Genomic DNA, 15,279 nt, shown 5'->3' on the forward strand with positions numbered 1-15,279 from the left:
CCACAGCTTACAACACTTCCAGTTCACATCAACTCAAAAGAAGGTAATTTATAGGTCTAATTTCTCTGTTTGACTATTCATGATTTGACAGAGAGGTAAAGATGATTATAGTTTATTCCCAGAATCAGTAATAAAGGAAAAAATTAAAACATATAACTTCTTTTTCTTCAGAAAGTGAGAAATTCCTTTTATCTCATGAGCCAAGGATAATTTGTATATTGAAAAATACCCAGAAAAACAATAGGAATGACCTTTTTCATAATTCTATCATATATTCATTTTGTCCTGCAGAAATAATTTTGTGATCTCGTAAAATCTTTGGGTGACTTTCTTTTCTGTGCATAATTCAGAGGAAAAAAAAAACACTGAAGGAATAGAAAACGTCACCCTGCTTTTGTACTTGGAGGTTGAGAGGTAACCTCACATAGTTTTAATGTGTTTGTTATAATGTCATTCTTTAATAGCACTTTATGTAAGTAACACTCACGCATGGCAACATAATAGCCCTGAGAAATACACAATTTAAACTATGTTCAAAGTAGTATTTTATGAGGTGAATAGACAAATACATTAGAGTCACTAGAGTGAAGACGGCATTTTTTTTTTTGTTTTTAATCCTGGAGCTAGTTCTTCCAACTCTCAATACCTGTGTACAATGAAGGTAACACTGTTATGAAACCATAAAAATTAAAATGTATACCAGAGGTCCCTTAAGAAAAACAACTTATTGACAATGAATTTCACTACTGGCATGCATGCCAGTAGAATTTGTTGTGGTTTTAATTTTGCAGAGGGGCCCGTATTCCTGTGCAAAAGGTGCTTGGCTAAAAGGATACTAGGATAAACTCTGAAGAAAAAAAAATTCCACAGTAATCTGCAGCTTTGTCATCACACATGGAATTCAATAAAATTCTCAATGTCTCTGGTTAAATAAACATTTTTTCTTACTTAGTCTGATTATTTTTTTGTCTAGACTAAAGCTTTTTAACAGGCTGCAAAACAAGCTGAATGTTTCTCTTGACTTTAGCTAGCAGAATACGTGTAGGAAACTGTTACCATTTTCTTAAAAAATTTTTCACTTAGGTAAGACATAAATCAGCAGTACATTAAAATTATAAGAAACACATCAAATATTTTAAAACTCAGGTTAAGGTGAAATATAAGCAAGGGAGATACTGAGAAATAATGAAGCAATTAGGGAGTAGTGCAGAATTGTTAAGTTGGAAGACCCGTTAAGACAACTTTTAATTTTTGTGGTTTCTTTTTTCTTCAGACATTATTAAATATTGAAAGCCCAGAGGTAGCAGAAAGCTGTAATAGGTCTGCCATTCAAATGTGTTAACTGAATTTTGAATTAATCTGTGGTTTCTTTCCTCTAATTTATTAAAGGCTCATTTTACATAAGGTGTTACCTGACCCAATGACTGCAGTTTCCCCACCTAGATCATTGGCATTTAACTTGCCATAGAACACAACTGAAACATTCCTTCTTGTTCTAGCAAAATGATGCCTTCTAAGTAAGGCAATGTTAAGACATTTATTGAATACTTACCATGTAAAATGTTCTGTCCTAATGCTTTACTGGTATGAACTTGTATAGGAAAGGAGGGCAGAGAGAATTGTAAAACTTTCCCAGAATGAGTTAGCTTGGATTCAAATTCAAGCAATCTGGCTCCAAAGACCATGCATTCCTAAACTGTGTATTTTTTCCAATGTAGACACAACCTACTCTGAATAAGTATCTATAGATGTGAATGGATGTACAATATGAGGGAGAAAACAAATATGTATTTGTTTGGAAGTATACACAGAAAACGGATGACATGGATGTCTTTTCGGTTGGGACTCAAATGAGGGCTATTGGTACTGGGAGAGCTTCATGTGTGCATTTTTCTGCAATTTAAATTTTAAAATAGTAGATGTATTACCTTCACAAAAATGGATACGGGAATCTTTAAAAATCATATGAATTCAGTAGATTCTATCATGCTAACAAGTAAGTTAACCCTATGTTAAAAATAAAAGCTAGAAACATAATTGGGGAATTCAACATGTTTTATTTTGCCAGGCCAATGATTTCATCAATATCCAATTAAATTTTAGTGTGACAACTACATTTAGTTTGTTTTCTTATACAGATTGAACATTCACCATTATGACAGTTTCATCATGCTAAAATCTATTCACAAACTTACACTTTGGAAAAAAAGTGTATTTCTAGAAAATTTTATGTACAATACAAATGGAATAGATATTAAGTCACTGAATTGTCAAGCTACACAAAATAAAACCAATCAATCACCAGTAGTATACATTAACAGCATTTTTGAAAAAAAAATTTCTTTTACATTCAGCAGTTATGTTCATGAAGAATTTCTACATTTTTAAAAGTAATGAAAGTATACACAATTTAATAATTGTGAAAATGAAAGAATTAAATAGCACAAATATAGTATAAAACTAAACACCGTTACTGTCTATCAGTTTGGGCTTATGTGAAACAAAGGGAACTGTGACTCTAAAACAATTTTACTTTTAACTTTGAGAATAGATTGGCCATAAACACAGAAGATGGTTTTGGCTTTACATTGACACATTTCTATGTGTCAATGTAGAAGAGAAAAGAAGTTTAATTATACCTTTTAAGCAGGCAAACCATTATAATAAACTGCTCTAGAAATTACACACAATTTGGAACAACAGATTCTTCAAAAAATGAAGTTTGGTGTTATGTCATGCATTTTAACGATTTTTGCTATACCGAGGCCTCCTCATATATTATCATAATTTATCATAACTTAAATAATGAATCATATTCTGATATTCTGATTAGTAATCATATTCATTTTGACAATGATTTTAGTTTTTGAAGCTTTAGACTGCAATACTTAAAAAGGCCATAATTACTTTAATTACCTTCATCATAGATTATTAACTATAAATAAAATGTTTATACGATATTTGGATTAGGTACATAGCACAATATCTGTTTCTACCTGGAAGCATGAAAATGTCTTAAAAAGTAAATAAAAGAGCAAAAGTAGTGTTTTTAAAATATATATGAGAACATGAATGATTTTTTTCACATTTTTCCATCTAATTTTTATTTGGAGAAAATAATTTCAGTATGAAATTATTCTAATAAAATTATTCAAACATACAATTAGGAGATAATTATTTTATTCATCACAAAACTTACTACATTTACACTTAGAGACCAGTGAACGTATGTACCATTACCTTTTGAAAGAAAGAATGTCTCCTCATATTGTTTTCTTACTTTCTAGACATAACAAGCACCTTGCCATCCCACTGAAAAGATCATAAAATACAGTGTTGACTTAAAAATCAGTATGATATCTGAGACTGGTTTTAATAAAAGGGAGAGTCATTGAATTTGAGTACTGAAGTTGAAAACTAGCCAGATTTGTTATAAATTCCTCTTAAAAAATTAGTAGTTTCTACTTTGATTTTTCTTTTTGATGATTTCACCCCTTATTTAGAAGTCTAATACTTCCAATTTTTTTCCTTCTTATATTGTTTAATTTGCCATACAGACTAGGAAAGAAGAGAACAAACAGTAATAACTGAATAGTGCAAGATTATATTCTTTGAGTCTAAAATAAATTAAATAACTTCCAAAAAAAGTAAGTGCTTTTGTTTGGAAGGTGATAACATGAGAATATAAACCGAACTGCTTCGCTGATACAACTCCCACCAAATATCTTCATGGGGTAGGTTACTGATTTTTATCTTCCTGAATAAGGAAACAAAGGTCAGTGACAGATACCAGTAACTGATTATTTTTACAATCTTAAAAAAAAACAACATATTTCATAGGAACCATAAAAACTCATCATTTTCTCTTTATGAATAACTCATGTTTTTATACAACTTTAAATGCCTTCTTCCTTTTCTATTTCTTTTGATAACCATTCTGTCATATGAATTTATGACTTTTACTATGTAAGAGCAGTGGATTTGGAACTTGTTTTCATATATAAAATCACTGACAATTAGAATTCTAAAGCCCCAAAGCAGGAAAGGAATACCACAGGGATATGGCCCTCATTCAATTGAGGGATGCAACAATCCTAGTTTTGTAGCCACCATATCGAGTTTGAAGAAAAGGTGAATAAAGACATAAATAAAATCTGGGTTAAGTTAAATATTTATATGCACCATGAGGACCATGACATGTCTAGCGCTAGTCACTATCATACAAGAAAATGCATGCTCACTTCAGTTCGTGTAAAACTCACTTTAGGAGTCATCACCTTTTTCAGTAATTCCCCTTGGTAAAGCACAAGTTTCTTTGCTCAAAATTTGATCATTGAAGACAGAGCATTTGTTAATGGAAGCATAAGACCCACATAAGAAAATATTATGACTCTGGCAACTGATTCCTCCTGTTTCTACTTTTCCGGCTATTGATGAGGGCCTTTAACTTGCCATAGTCCCCTCTCATTTTCTGTGATTCATCTCCTTGCGGATGTTGCTGCCGAGTGTCTTTGCAGTATTGGTTAATCATCTGCATTTCTGAGTGGCTGAATGCCCCCATGATGTCCTTCGGGTGGAAGGGTAACGCCCTCACAGAGCTGGCCCAGGTCCATGGGGACCATTTGTCTGTCACAACAGCCACCATTTCTGAATCTAAAACTTTGAAGTTGATCTTGGCTATGGTCTGCTTGAAACTATTTTCTGTAGCAATGCAGTGATAAAGTCCTTGGTCAGAACCCTGAACAGAGCGGATCAGGAGTCCTTGTGAAGTGGCTATGATTCGTTCATTCAGCTTAACCTAAAAGAGAGACACATTAAAGTTGCTGAAACTGAACATTATATTTCCTTAGATTATGACCAACATATACAGAATAGTCTCAACTTTCACAGATTTGAGAAAAAAGTATTGAGTTCTACTTAGCATCCTTCTCAGTGGACATGAAATTTTGGTCAGTTCCATTGCCTTTTTTTTTTTTTTAAACATGGGAGATCTTGTCACACTGTCACAGGGGTATTGAATCTAATAAAGAGAGGGTGAAGATATTATCCATATCGGCAAAAATAGCTTAAAGTGCTTTCCCCTGGGTAGAAGTTTCTCCATATATAAGCACAAAATTGTGGTTGCCTTTGAAATCGGAATCACAGTCAATATATGTAAATGAAACTCATAGATACTTTAAAATATCTATTCCATCCTGGTGTTCTAGTCTTTTATATTTATAAAAAATACTCGCTAGTGAAAACATGAAGCCACAATTAAAGGGTGAATTTTATCATTTTGTTTCAATGAATGAATGTTCTTCTAAATAAAAAATACATAAGCAGAGGCAGAACTTTGAACATTATCAAGGGCCTTTTTCAATTATCCCCAAATAAACAATGTCTAAAAATTAGCTGGAATGTCATCATCTTCTAAGTCCTCTAAGTGGTTTTACTTTACAAGGAAAGGTAATAAAAAGCTATGCATTAATATGTAATTACTTTATAGGTTTTACTGGAAAAAATGATTGTTTACTGGGTATCAGTAAATGCTTGAAACCTTCCTTACAGTTCCAGCTGTAGTATTGCCAATGAATAGATAAAAACCTAAGTGGTAAAAGGTTCTTTGACATGTATACTCTAGAATACTCTTTCATTGAAGAAAAAAGAAATTTGACCAAAATCAAAATTAGATAATGCATGTTAAATGTTTTCCTAAATGATAAAGTTCTGTGCAAATGGACAAGATATTACTAATAATATCTAAATCAAAGATCAATTGGTTTGTGCACCAAAAAAGCACAAAAAGGCAAGTATAGTATTAAAAGATAATAGAACAGAACTAGAAAAGAGAGAATCGCTTGGAGGAAGAAAACAAAATTTTGACATTAATTAATTTTACTAAGTTTAAATGTTCCTCAAAAACAAATTGTGTATAAACACATTCAGAAATTAAAGAAAAAAGAAATTTTATCCTATTTGTGCAAAATTGGGAAAATATTTTGAGTCCAACATGGTAAATCCATTAAACATGTATATAATATTTGGCACAATTACATTTTAGGAATTTATCTAGAATATATACTCTCACATGTGTGCAGGTATTTTCGGTAAGAGGAAAACAAGAAATTGCCTAACAAATAGATGGCTTTGAAAAAAAACACTTAAGGTATATTCATACGATGGAGTATTATGCAGCCAGGAAATATGAGTTGGAATCACATGTACTGATATTGAAGTGGGGTGTGTGTGTGTGCGTGTGTGTGTGTGTGTGTGTGTGTGTGTGTAGGGGAGAAAAGCTATAGAACATATTTAGAGAAATATATAACTCTTGGGAACCTTACTCTGGGCAGTGGGAATAAAAACTGAGTACGTATTATTCCATAAGTATTAGTATTATTCAATAAGTATTTGTATTATTCAATAGATATTAAATGTGAGAATAAGTATTGAAGTGGAGGAGGGCTTTCAGTCTTCACTTTATGCTACTTAGTATGAACTATTTGCCTTTGATCTGTGAGCTTTTATCATTTGTCTTACTTAAAAAAAATGATTAATGTTTACACAGTAATATGAGTGAGAAGCACATGTTTTCTTAAAATAGAAAGGATCAGAATAAGTTGAGTAAAATATTAATAGTTTAAAAATAAGTAAAATTGTGCTCTGCTTAAATTCTGAACAAAACAGACTTTCATACTTGTGTTAGAGCTAATGTTATTGCAATATTAAATTATTACATTCTTATGTTTTTGAGATTGGAAAAAAAGTCAAAATAGTAATATTTGAGTCTCCATATTCTTGAGCATTCTGAAACAGAACTTTGGAAATATTATTAGAGAGAATAAATCCATAACACATTCCATTTTAAACTTTACTATTAATTTATATGGCAGATATTCAAACATATATATATTTATTTTAAATCATAGATGTTATATTCACTTATATATTATTCTATTGAACTTTCTACTGAATAAAAGAAAATTACTTTTTAGTTGATCCTTGTTTGAGTATTACTTACCCAATTCACATATATACATATAGGCTTTTTCTGGAAGAATTGTTCATGTCCTTGTGTTCCTGCCCTGGCCTAACAACTCACCTGTGTATAGTAATCATCATTACACATTATGACTTCTAACCCAGGTTACTCTGCAAGGTAATTATTATAATCCATATCCATTCAAAATAATTGAAAATTAATTTGACTCTAGAAATGTCAAGACTTCTTTGATAACAGATTTTACAGCAAAGAAAAGAGATCTCAAATAAATAATAATTTTCATTATTAAAATCTTTCTAAAAGTATTGTTAGCATCTTAGGCTTTAGAAGAATGAAGGGGCTCTGATGTCCATCTAGCTCATCTTTCCTCCAAATAATTCAATTTCCTCCTGCAAGTAGTCATCTGCTTATGGTTTAATATTCCAGTAATGAGGGACACACATTTTCCTAAACAGCTCCTAAGATCTTTGGGTAGACAAGTCTGAGAGTCGGAAAGTATTTTTGCATATGAAACCAACATTTATTTCAGTAACGCTGACGCAGTACCTGTGTTCTACAGCTTAGGGTGGTACTCAGTCTACACACACTTAATTAACTTAATATGTAGTAAACAAATTGCCCACAACAGAAGAATACACATAAATGCGGAAGGCTCCACTTCCCCCTTGGCTCCATCAGACTTTCTGCTGCACAAATGGTGGGACATTTTAGACTTCCCTAAGGCTTTATATATACATATATATTTTTATCTTCTCATTTGTCAGGACAACATGACATCAATATTATGAAATTCATTATTTACAATATATCACCCTATGTCATTTTACAATGTCTCCTTTATTTCAAAAAACCCAGCTCTTTCTAATCCAAGAAAGTTTCAGTAAGTGTCTTTTCATTTGAAAATCTAAAGACTTTTTCCACATCACTAAATAAAGACAATGGTCCCATAAACAATGATTCCATATATTACCTAACGAAAGCACAAGAGTTATGAATAATAAAGCAATGGAAACAGATTACCACACAGCCGAAAAACGCTCTTTCTCATGAAGGTTATAGTTCAGTGTAATTTCTTGCTGAGGAAAATTGAACTTTTTTTAAAAGCCTGCTTTTATCTTGTGAATCACACAAAGGTGCTGTTGTGTGAAAACTTGGCTTCTGGATTTGCACACATCTTGTTTCTTTTACGAACGTTTCCTCACATCAATACCACCGTCTTAGCGCCCAAGCTCTTGTTTCAATCACCATGTTACAGAGGTGAGCAGGCAGAGAGAATTTCTAATTAATCCATCAATTCTTAAGGACAAAGGATTTTAAGAAAAGTGGCACTTGTCATCCCAAAGACATAAAAGATGATCATATGCCTTTCCTTTTTCCCTTGATCTGAGCCTCACAGAGGGATGGTGATTTAATGTTCTCTCCGAAGCCCTGATGGATTGCTGCTGTGCTGCTTTACTCACCTCTTTCCTCCTGTCTTTGTCTTTCTGTAACAGCCATTTGATAGATGCCTGCGGAGACTTGGGGGCACACTCCAGAAAAGTGGTGTTATTTTTTACTCCATACTGGACAATTTCAGCTGCATTTCTGTATGCTAGCAGGCAAAAATAAAAGGCGAGAAAGAGAGGAAGAAAGAACACAACTGAATTTAGAGCACATTCTCCTGTAAAGATGCTATATACATGTTTATTTTTATACAAAATTGTGAACAACTACCGCAGCCAGGAAAAAGCAGTGGTCATCACTTAACAAGCAAAATAGGATACGTTGTTTACCTGTTTTGTTTGTGTAAAGGGAAGGAAAGACTGTGAATTAAGGCAATGTTGATAAGAAAATCATGTTTATTCAAGAATTACTCTACACCAACGATTGTTCTTAATATTACTTTGTTAACTTAATTATTACAATACTCCTGCCACATTTTCTCAGCTTTTCACAGCTGAGCAAACTGAGGCTGTGAGTTATGAGGAAATACACTTTAGTGAATGTGTCAGGCAATACCGAAGCCAAGTTTATCCCATTCCTAAAGTCCATACTCAATGTTATATAGAGGAAATAGGTAAGCACTGGGAAAGGGCAGAAAGTAAGCTGTGGCCTTGGTGGAATGTAGTGGTTGAGAACACTGTCCTTGGAATCAGAGGAACGTAGGGCAAAATCCTGACCTTACCACTACTGGCTGTGTAACCTTAGACAAGTTACTTGATGTCTCTGTGCTTTAGTTTTACTCATCTCTAAAACATGGATTATAGTATTTTTACATAGGTTTCTCAATGAAAGTATTAAATTAGGCAAAACATGTAGTATTGCCAGGTAGTAGCATGGACATGGACAGAATCCTCACTAACAAAGCAGGAATAATAAGACACTAGTATGGTTTCTTGAGCATTGAGTGAAATAATCATAAAAAAGCACTTAGCTCAGGTTCTGACACAAAGTCAGCATCAATATTTCTTTGATGTTACCTCCACTGCCATTATTCTTACCACTATGACAACTACTACTATTAATGGGAACTGATACACTTTTATAAAATAGCAAATGGAGAAATGGTAACTTGAATTTATTCCCTCAACTAGATGTATGGAACAAGTAAGCAAAATCTGTCTTAATTTGCTCTTTGCAGTTAGAATAGTTAGTAAAAAGAATGCCATTTTTTACTAAAGGAAAGCGCAGACTCAAAAGGATTAGAAATAGGAGTCTCACTGTTAATTTTTGAAACAGCACATCTGTAGCACCTTGGTGTGCCACAAGGAAGGTCTGCTTGGAAATACTTTTACTTGGTGGGACTGAGGCAGGAAAAGTATTGTAACATGGTAACTCCATGTCAGAATGGGAAGGAAGAAATTAGTTTAATTGAAGGACACAAGGCAGGATTGTCAATTGGCACCATAGTACACCCATGTTCATAGCAGGATTCTCACTATATCCAAAAGATGGAAGCAAACCAAGTGTCCAGTGATGGATGAATGGATAAACAAATGTGGCTTACCTACATACATACGTACATATATATATATATATATATATATATATACACACACACACACATTATATATATGCACACATGACAAAATATAATTCAGCCTTAAACATGAAGAAAACTGTAATATATTTTACAATATAAATGGACCTTGAAGACTTTAGGCTAAGTGAAATGAGCCAGTCACAAAAGGACAAATATTGTATAATTCCACCCATATGAGGTATCTAGAGTAGTTGAATTCATAAGAAATTCATAAAGAAGTAGAATGGTGGTTTCTAAGGGCTGGAGGGAAGAGGTAATGGTTAGGTGGTATTTAATGGGTCTAGTTTCAGTTGGGGAAGATGAAAAATATCCAGATGTGGCTGGCAGTATGTTGCACAACAATGTAAATATGCTTAATGCCACAGAAAACTTTAAAATGGTTAAAATAGTAAATTTTATGTTATGTATATTTACTGCAGTAAAAAAAAAATGCTGTTCTAAGGTTCTTCAGTGGTAAATCTTCAAATGGAAAATAGGTTTTCTTCAGAAAGAAAACGGTAGCTAAGAAAATCTGTAATTACAATCTGCGTGAAAGACCTACCGGCTAACATACTTGAAGTATATGTGTTCCCGGATATTTGTTTTACATGATTCTCAGTATACATACAAAAAGCCTTTTAGTTTTAATTACCCTATATAAATACCCAGAAATGTTATAATAAATATTTTTGAAAGTGAAACGCCTGAATCTATGACAATGTTTCCCCTTACTGAAATGTGATACGGAGCATTGCTACTGTTCACTGAGATTGGCCATTGCTCATTTTTAATACCTTTTAGATTAAATCCTCTGCATTGAGTCAGTGGGTTTCCATGTCTCACATCTTGTCTTCGGCTCCTCCTGTAAGTGCAGAAATACATAAAAGTGACTGAGAATTATCACTGCCAATTACACCACTCTTAAAACACTGTAATTTTAAACTTTGCATCCTTCTAACTGCTAAGCTTTCATAAAACTTTTTTTAAAAGAGTTCTGATTGATCTAGCTATCTCACATTTCTTATACAATTTATCAATAATGGGGGGTACTTCTCTTTGCTTTTCAATCTGAGTAAGTTTTCCCATCTACCATTCATGATGGAATGGCTATGAATCTCCTGCTGCATGCATATCCTGAGTAAATGCTACCTTCTCTAATTAATAGTGTAAATTTTTAGTGTAGAGCAATTCAGTCTCAATTTTCTAAAACAATAACATCCAAAGTATAAACTCACTGGCATTTTCCTTTTTATAATAGTTTGTCTTAAATGAACATACTTGGTTCTTACAAAAGTCAATGTTTTCTGTTTTTAGATATATTAAAACTTTTCTGAAACAAGCAACAGAGATAAAAATAGGGACATTTAATAAAAAGTTAATTTCATTTACTAGAATAAGCATGTTGTCCCCAACTTTTTATTTTGAAAATTTCAGGTCTACAGAAAAGTAGAGAGATGAGTAAAATGAATACTGGTATACCTAGATTCACAAATTGTTATATTTTGCCAAATTAATTTCTTTCCCTCTCACATGCAAGTATGTATCATGTATATACTGTGGATCCACACCTATGAAAGCCGTTAGAAGATAAGTTACAGATACAATAATGCTTCACCTGTAAGTGCTATAGCATGTATTTTTCAACGACAAGTAATCTTTCAACATAACAATATAATTATCTAAATATATTGATATTTAACAACATAATCTAATGCAAATTCTATATTAAAATTTCTCTAGTTGTTCCCAAAATATCTCTTATGGATTTCTTTTAAGTTAACCAGCTTCCAGTCAAGGTTCATCCTTTGTGTTTAGTTGTTATGTATTACTAGCTTAAGTATTTCAAAAATTTAGTTACATTGGGCCAGGTGCGGTGGCTCACGCCTCTAATCCCAGCACTTTGGGAGGCTGAGGCGGACGGATCGTGAGGTCAGGAGTTTGAGATCAGCCTGGCCAACACAGTGAAACCCCGTCTCTACTAAAAACACAAAAATTAGCCGGGCGTGGTGGTGCATGCCTGTAGTCCCAGCCACTTGGGATGCTGAGGCAGGGGAATCGCTTGAACCCAGGAGGTGGAGGTTGTGGTGAGCCGAGATCACGCCACTGCACTCCAGCCCGGGCCACAGGGCGAGACTCCATCTCAAAAAAAAACCAAAAACCAAAAAACAAAAAAAAAAACCATATTTGCAAACTGGTCATTATTTAAATATGTTCTAAGTTGTATTCAAATTATTTAATTTGGTGAGTCTTAGATTCACTAAGTAACTCACTTTCAGTGGTATTATGTAGTCTAAGAGTCGAAGTAGAGCAGCTGCAATCCTCTGAGCATGGCATCACACATTGTTAAAAGTCAGAAGAAGGTGACTCTTTAAATATTGTGAATACCAGCCTAAACTGATTGCTTACTATCAACACCGAAAAGTATACATGAGTGAGCATAATATCACTTAATTGGGTTAAATGCTAAGTCTTTCTTCATACTTTTAAAGATAAATAAAAATATTCGGCGAGAACAGAAATATTAAAAGCACACAGTGGTTATTAAACTTACAAAGAAAAATTAATCGCAAAGTCATTGATAGTGAAAAAAAGCTCATTTTCTAGCTAAAGAAAACACTACTTCATGTACACAATGGACTGTATAAATCTACTTATGGTAGAATAGGTGTAAAATTTTGTACCACCTAAATATTCCTTTTCCAAAGTCACATGACCCTTACCGATTGTGTATTTCTGTGCACACACAAACACAAAACAGTGAAAGTGTTAGCCACTTTCATCTCAGGAAATATGATTAATATGGTACTGTATTCTAGAATAGCTCCCATATCAAGTTTTTACTGCATAACATATGCTATAGTTTGAAGTCCAGCATTATTTTACTACAGCCAACTTCTGAATATATATTATATGAGCATCATGAGAGCGTTTTCAGCAATCTAGGCAAGCAATATCATTCACAATGGCTAAATTTATTGTCCTGTGATCAACACTATGTAATGGTTTACTCATGTATACAAACTCTCAAGCTGGGCAATCTCAATTTACAGTATCACATAGCTTCTGGACATTCAAATACAGAAAAAAACATTGTTATGGCTTGGCTTAAATCATGAGATCAGCAAGGCAGCCATCTGAGCACTTTTATGTGTAGATTCCCTCCACGGCACTCACATAGCATCAAAAAAACATGCTGGTAGGCAGAGTAATGTTGTATTGCATGTAGGATTTGGAATTGGTTCAAGTTTCCCATGTTTCATCCACAACAGTAAATTCTTTTGGATAAACAATGAAATCTTTTTTTAGAGAAAAGATATTTATTTGAAAATTGGTCTGATTATCTTGTCTTAAAATAAAGTTTCTAACTACTTGTCTGAATCCAGAACAAATAATGTTAGAGACTATACTGCAATATTTGATACAAATCCACAAATATTTAAGATACTTGAGAGTGAAAACGGAAAAAAATATGCTTTTATTGTTTACTATAGTTTTTGTTGTTGTTGTTTTTTGTTTTTTTGGGACAGAGTTTCACTCTTACTGCCCAGGCTGGAGTGCAGTGGTGCTATCTTGGCTCGCCGAACCTCCGCCTCCGGGGTTCAAGCAACTCTCCTGCCTCAGCCTCCTGAGTAGTTGGGATTACAGGCATGCACCACCACGCCCGGCTAATTTTGTATTTCTAGTAGAGATGGGGTTTCATCATGTTGGTCAGGCTGCTCTCCAACTCCTGACTTCAAGCAATCCGTCTGCCTCGGCCTCCCAAAGTGCTGGGATTACAGGTGTGGGCCACCACGCCCGGCATGCTTACTATAGTTTTTTAAAGAAGGGAGACTATTGAGCCAAGGATATTTAACAACTTCATTACGTCAAAGTATGGATTCCACCAATTTCCAAGTATAACTGTATTTCTCTGTTTGTATACAAAGAAAATAGTTTATTATTATTATTATTATACTTTAGGTTTTAGGGTACATGTGCACAATGTGCAGGTTTGTTACATATGTATCCTTGTGTCATGTTGATGTGCTGCACCCATTAACTCGTCATTTAACATTAGGTATATCTCCTAATGCTGTCCCTCCCCCCTCCCCCCACCCCCACAACAGTCCCCAGAGTGTGATGTTCCCCTTCCTGTGTCCATGTGTTCTCATTGTTCAATTCCCACCTATGAGTGAGAACATGCGGTGTTTGGTTTTTTGTCCTTGCGATAGTTTACTGAGAATGATGGTTTCCAGTTTCATCCATGTCCCTACAAAGGACATGAACTCATCATTTTTTATGGCTGCATTGTATTCCATGGTGTATATGTGCCACATTTTCTTAATCCAGTCTATCGTTGTTGGACATTTGGGTTGGTTCCAACTCTTTGCTATTGTGAATAGTGCCGCAGTAAACATACGTGTGCATGTGTCTTTATAGCAGCATGATTTATAGTCCTTTGGGTATATACCCAGTAATGGGATTGCTGGGTCAAATGGTATTTCTAGTTCTAGATGAAATCCTCTAACTGATCTTTGTGTTTTGCTTAGAGAGTGGCATCAGCACAAAACTAGGTAAATTAACACTATTAAAGAAAATAAATGTGGAAAAATACTCTAAATCCATTATCTTCAAAGGAAAATGAAAAATTCGTATAGGAATTTACGAAATAGTTAATTCACTCACCCACATGTTTTGTATTTACTATAAGTACCTGCTTAACTAAGTTAGGACATAATTTGGAGAATGTAAATACTGTAGATATTTTTAGTGAAACTTCCAATATGCTAGTCAAAGATAAATAAAGGTAGGCTCAGGCATATGTTTTATGTATGTAGCATTTTCTGGCTTTTCATGATAGAATTAAGGCACTGCTGGAGATAATCAAGATAGATTAAGATAGTTTTTTTTTTTTTTTTTAGACGGAGTCTCACTCTGTCATCCCAGGCTGGAGTGCAATGGCGCGATCTCAGCTCACTGCAATCTCCGCCTCCCAGGTTCAAGTGATTCTCCTGCCTCAGCCTCCCAAGTATCTGGGTTACAGATGCCTGCCACCATGCCCGGCTAATTATATTTTTTATTTTTATTTTTTGTATTTTTAGTAGAGATAGGGTTTTGCCATGTTGGCTAGGCTGGTCTCGAACTCCTGACCTCAAGTGATCTGCCTGCCTTGGCCTCTCAAAGTGCTGGGACTATAGGCATGAGCCACTGCACCCAGCCAAGATAACTCTTTAAATAGCTACTACTTTCCTTCTCAACCCATTCATTGCTCATAGTTTAATATCAGGCATGATATTGTAAATGCAAAGAACTGCAT

At 34.0% G+C, this 15,279-nt stretch overlaps 1 protein-coding gene across 1 annotated transcript in view; it reads right to left on the minus strand.

Moving 5' to 3' along the window:
• Positions 1 to 2,037: 2,037 nt before the first annotated feature.
• SEMA3C (semaphorin 3C) overlaps positions 2,038 to 15,279 on the minus strand; it is a 178,175-nt gene continuing 164,933 nt past the window's right edge. The window contains exons 16-18 of the mRNA XM_003252189.3: positions 10,778 to 10,845; positions 8,443 to 8,573; positions 2,038 to 4,798 (exon numbers count right to left, since the gene is read on the minus strand). Of these exons, the coding sequence (XP_003252237.1) occupies positions 4,385 to 4,798; positions 8,443 to 8,573; positions 10,778 to 10,845 (613 nt within the window). The 3' untranslated portion in view covers positions 2,038 to 4,384. The remainder of the gene's footprint in view (positions 4,799 to 8,442; positions 8,574 to 10,777; positions 10,846 to 15,279) is intronic.

Source organism: Nomascus leucogenys, chromosome 11 (genome assembly GCF_006542625.1).
Source record: "Nomascus leucogenys isolate Asia chromosome 11, Asia_NLE_v1, whole genome shotgun sequence".
NCBI lineage: Eukaryota > Metazoa > Chordata > Mammalia > Primates > Hylobatidae > Nomascus > Nomascus leucogenys.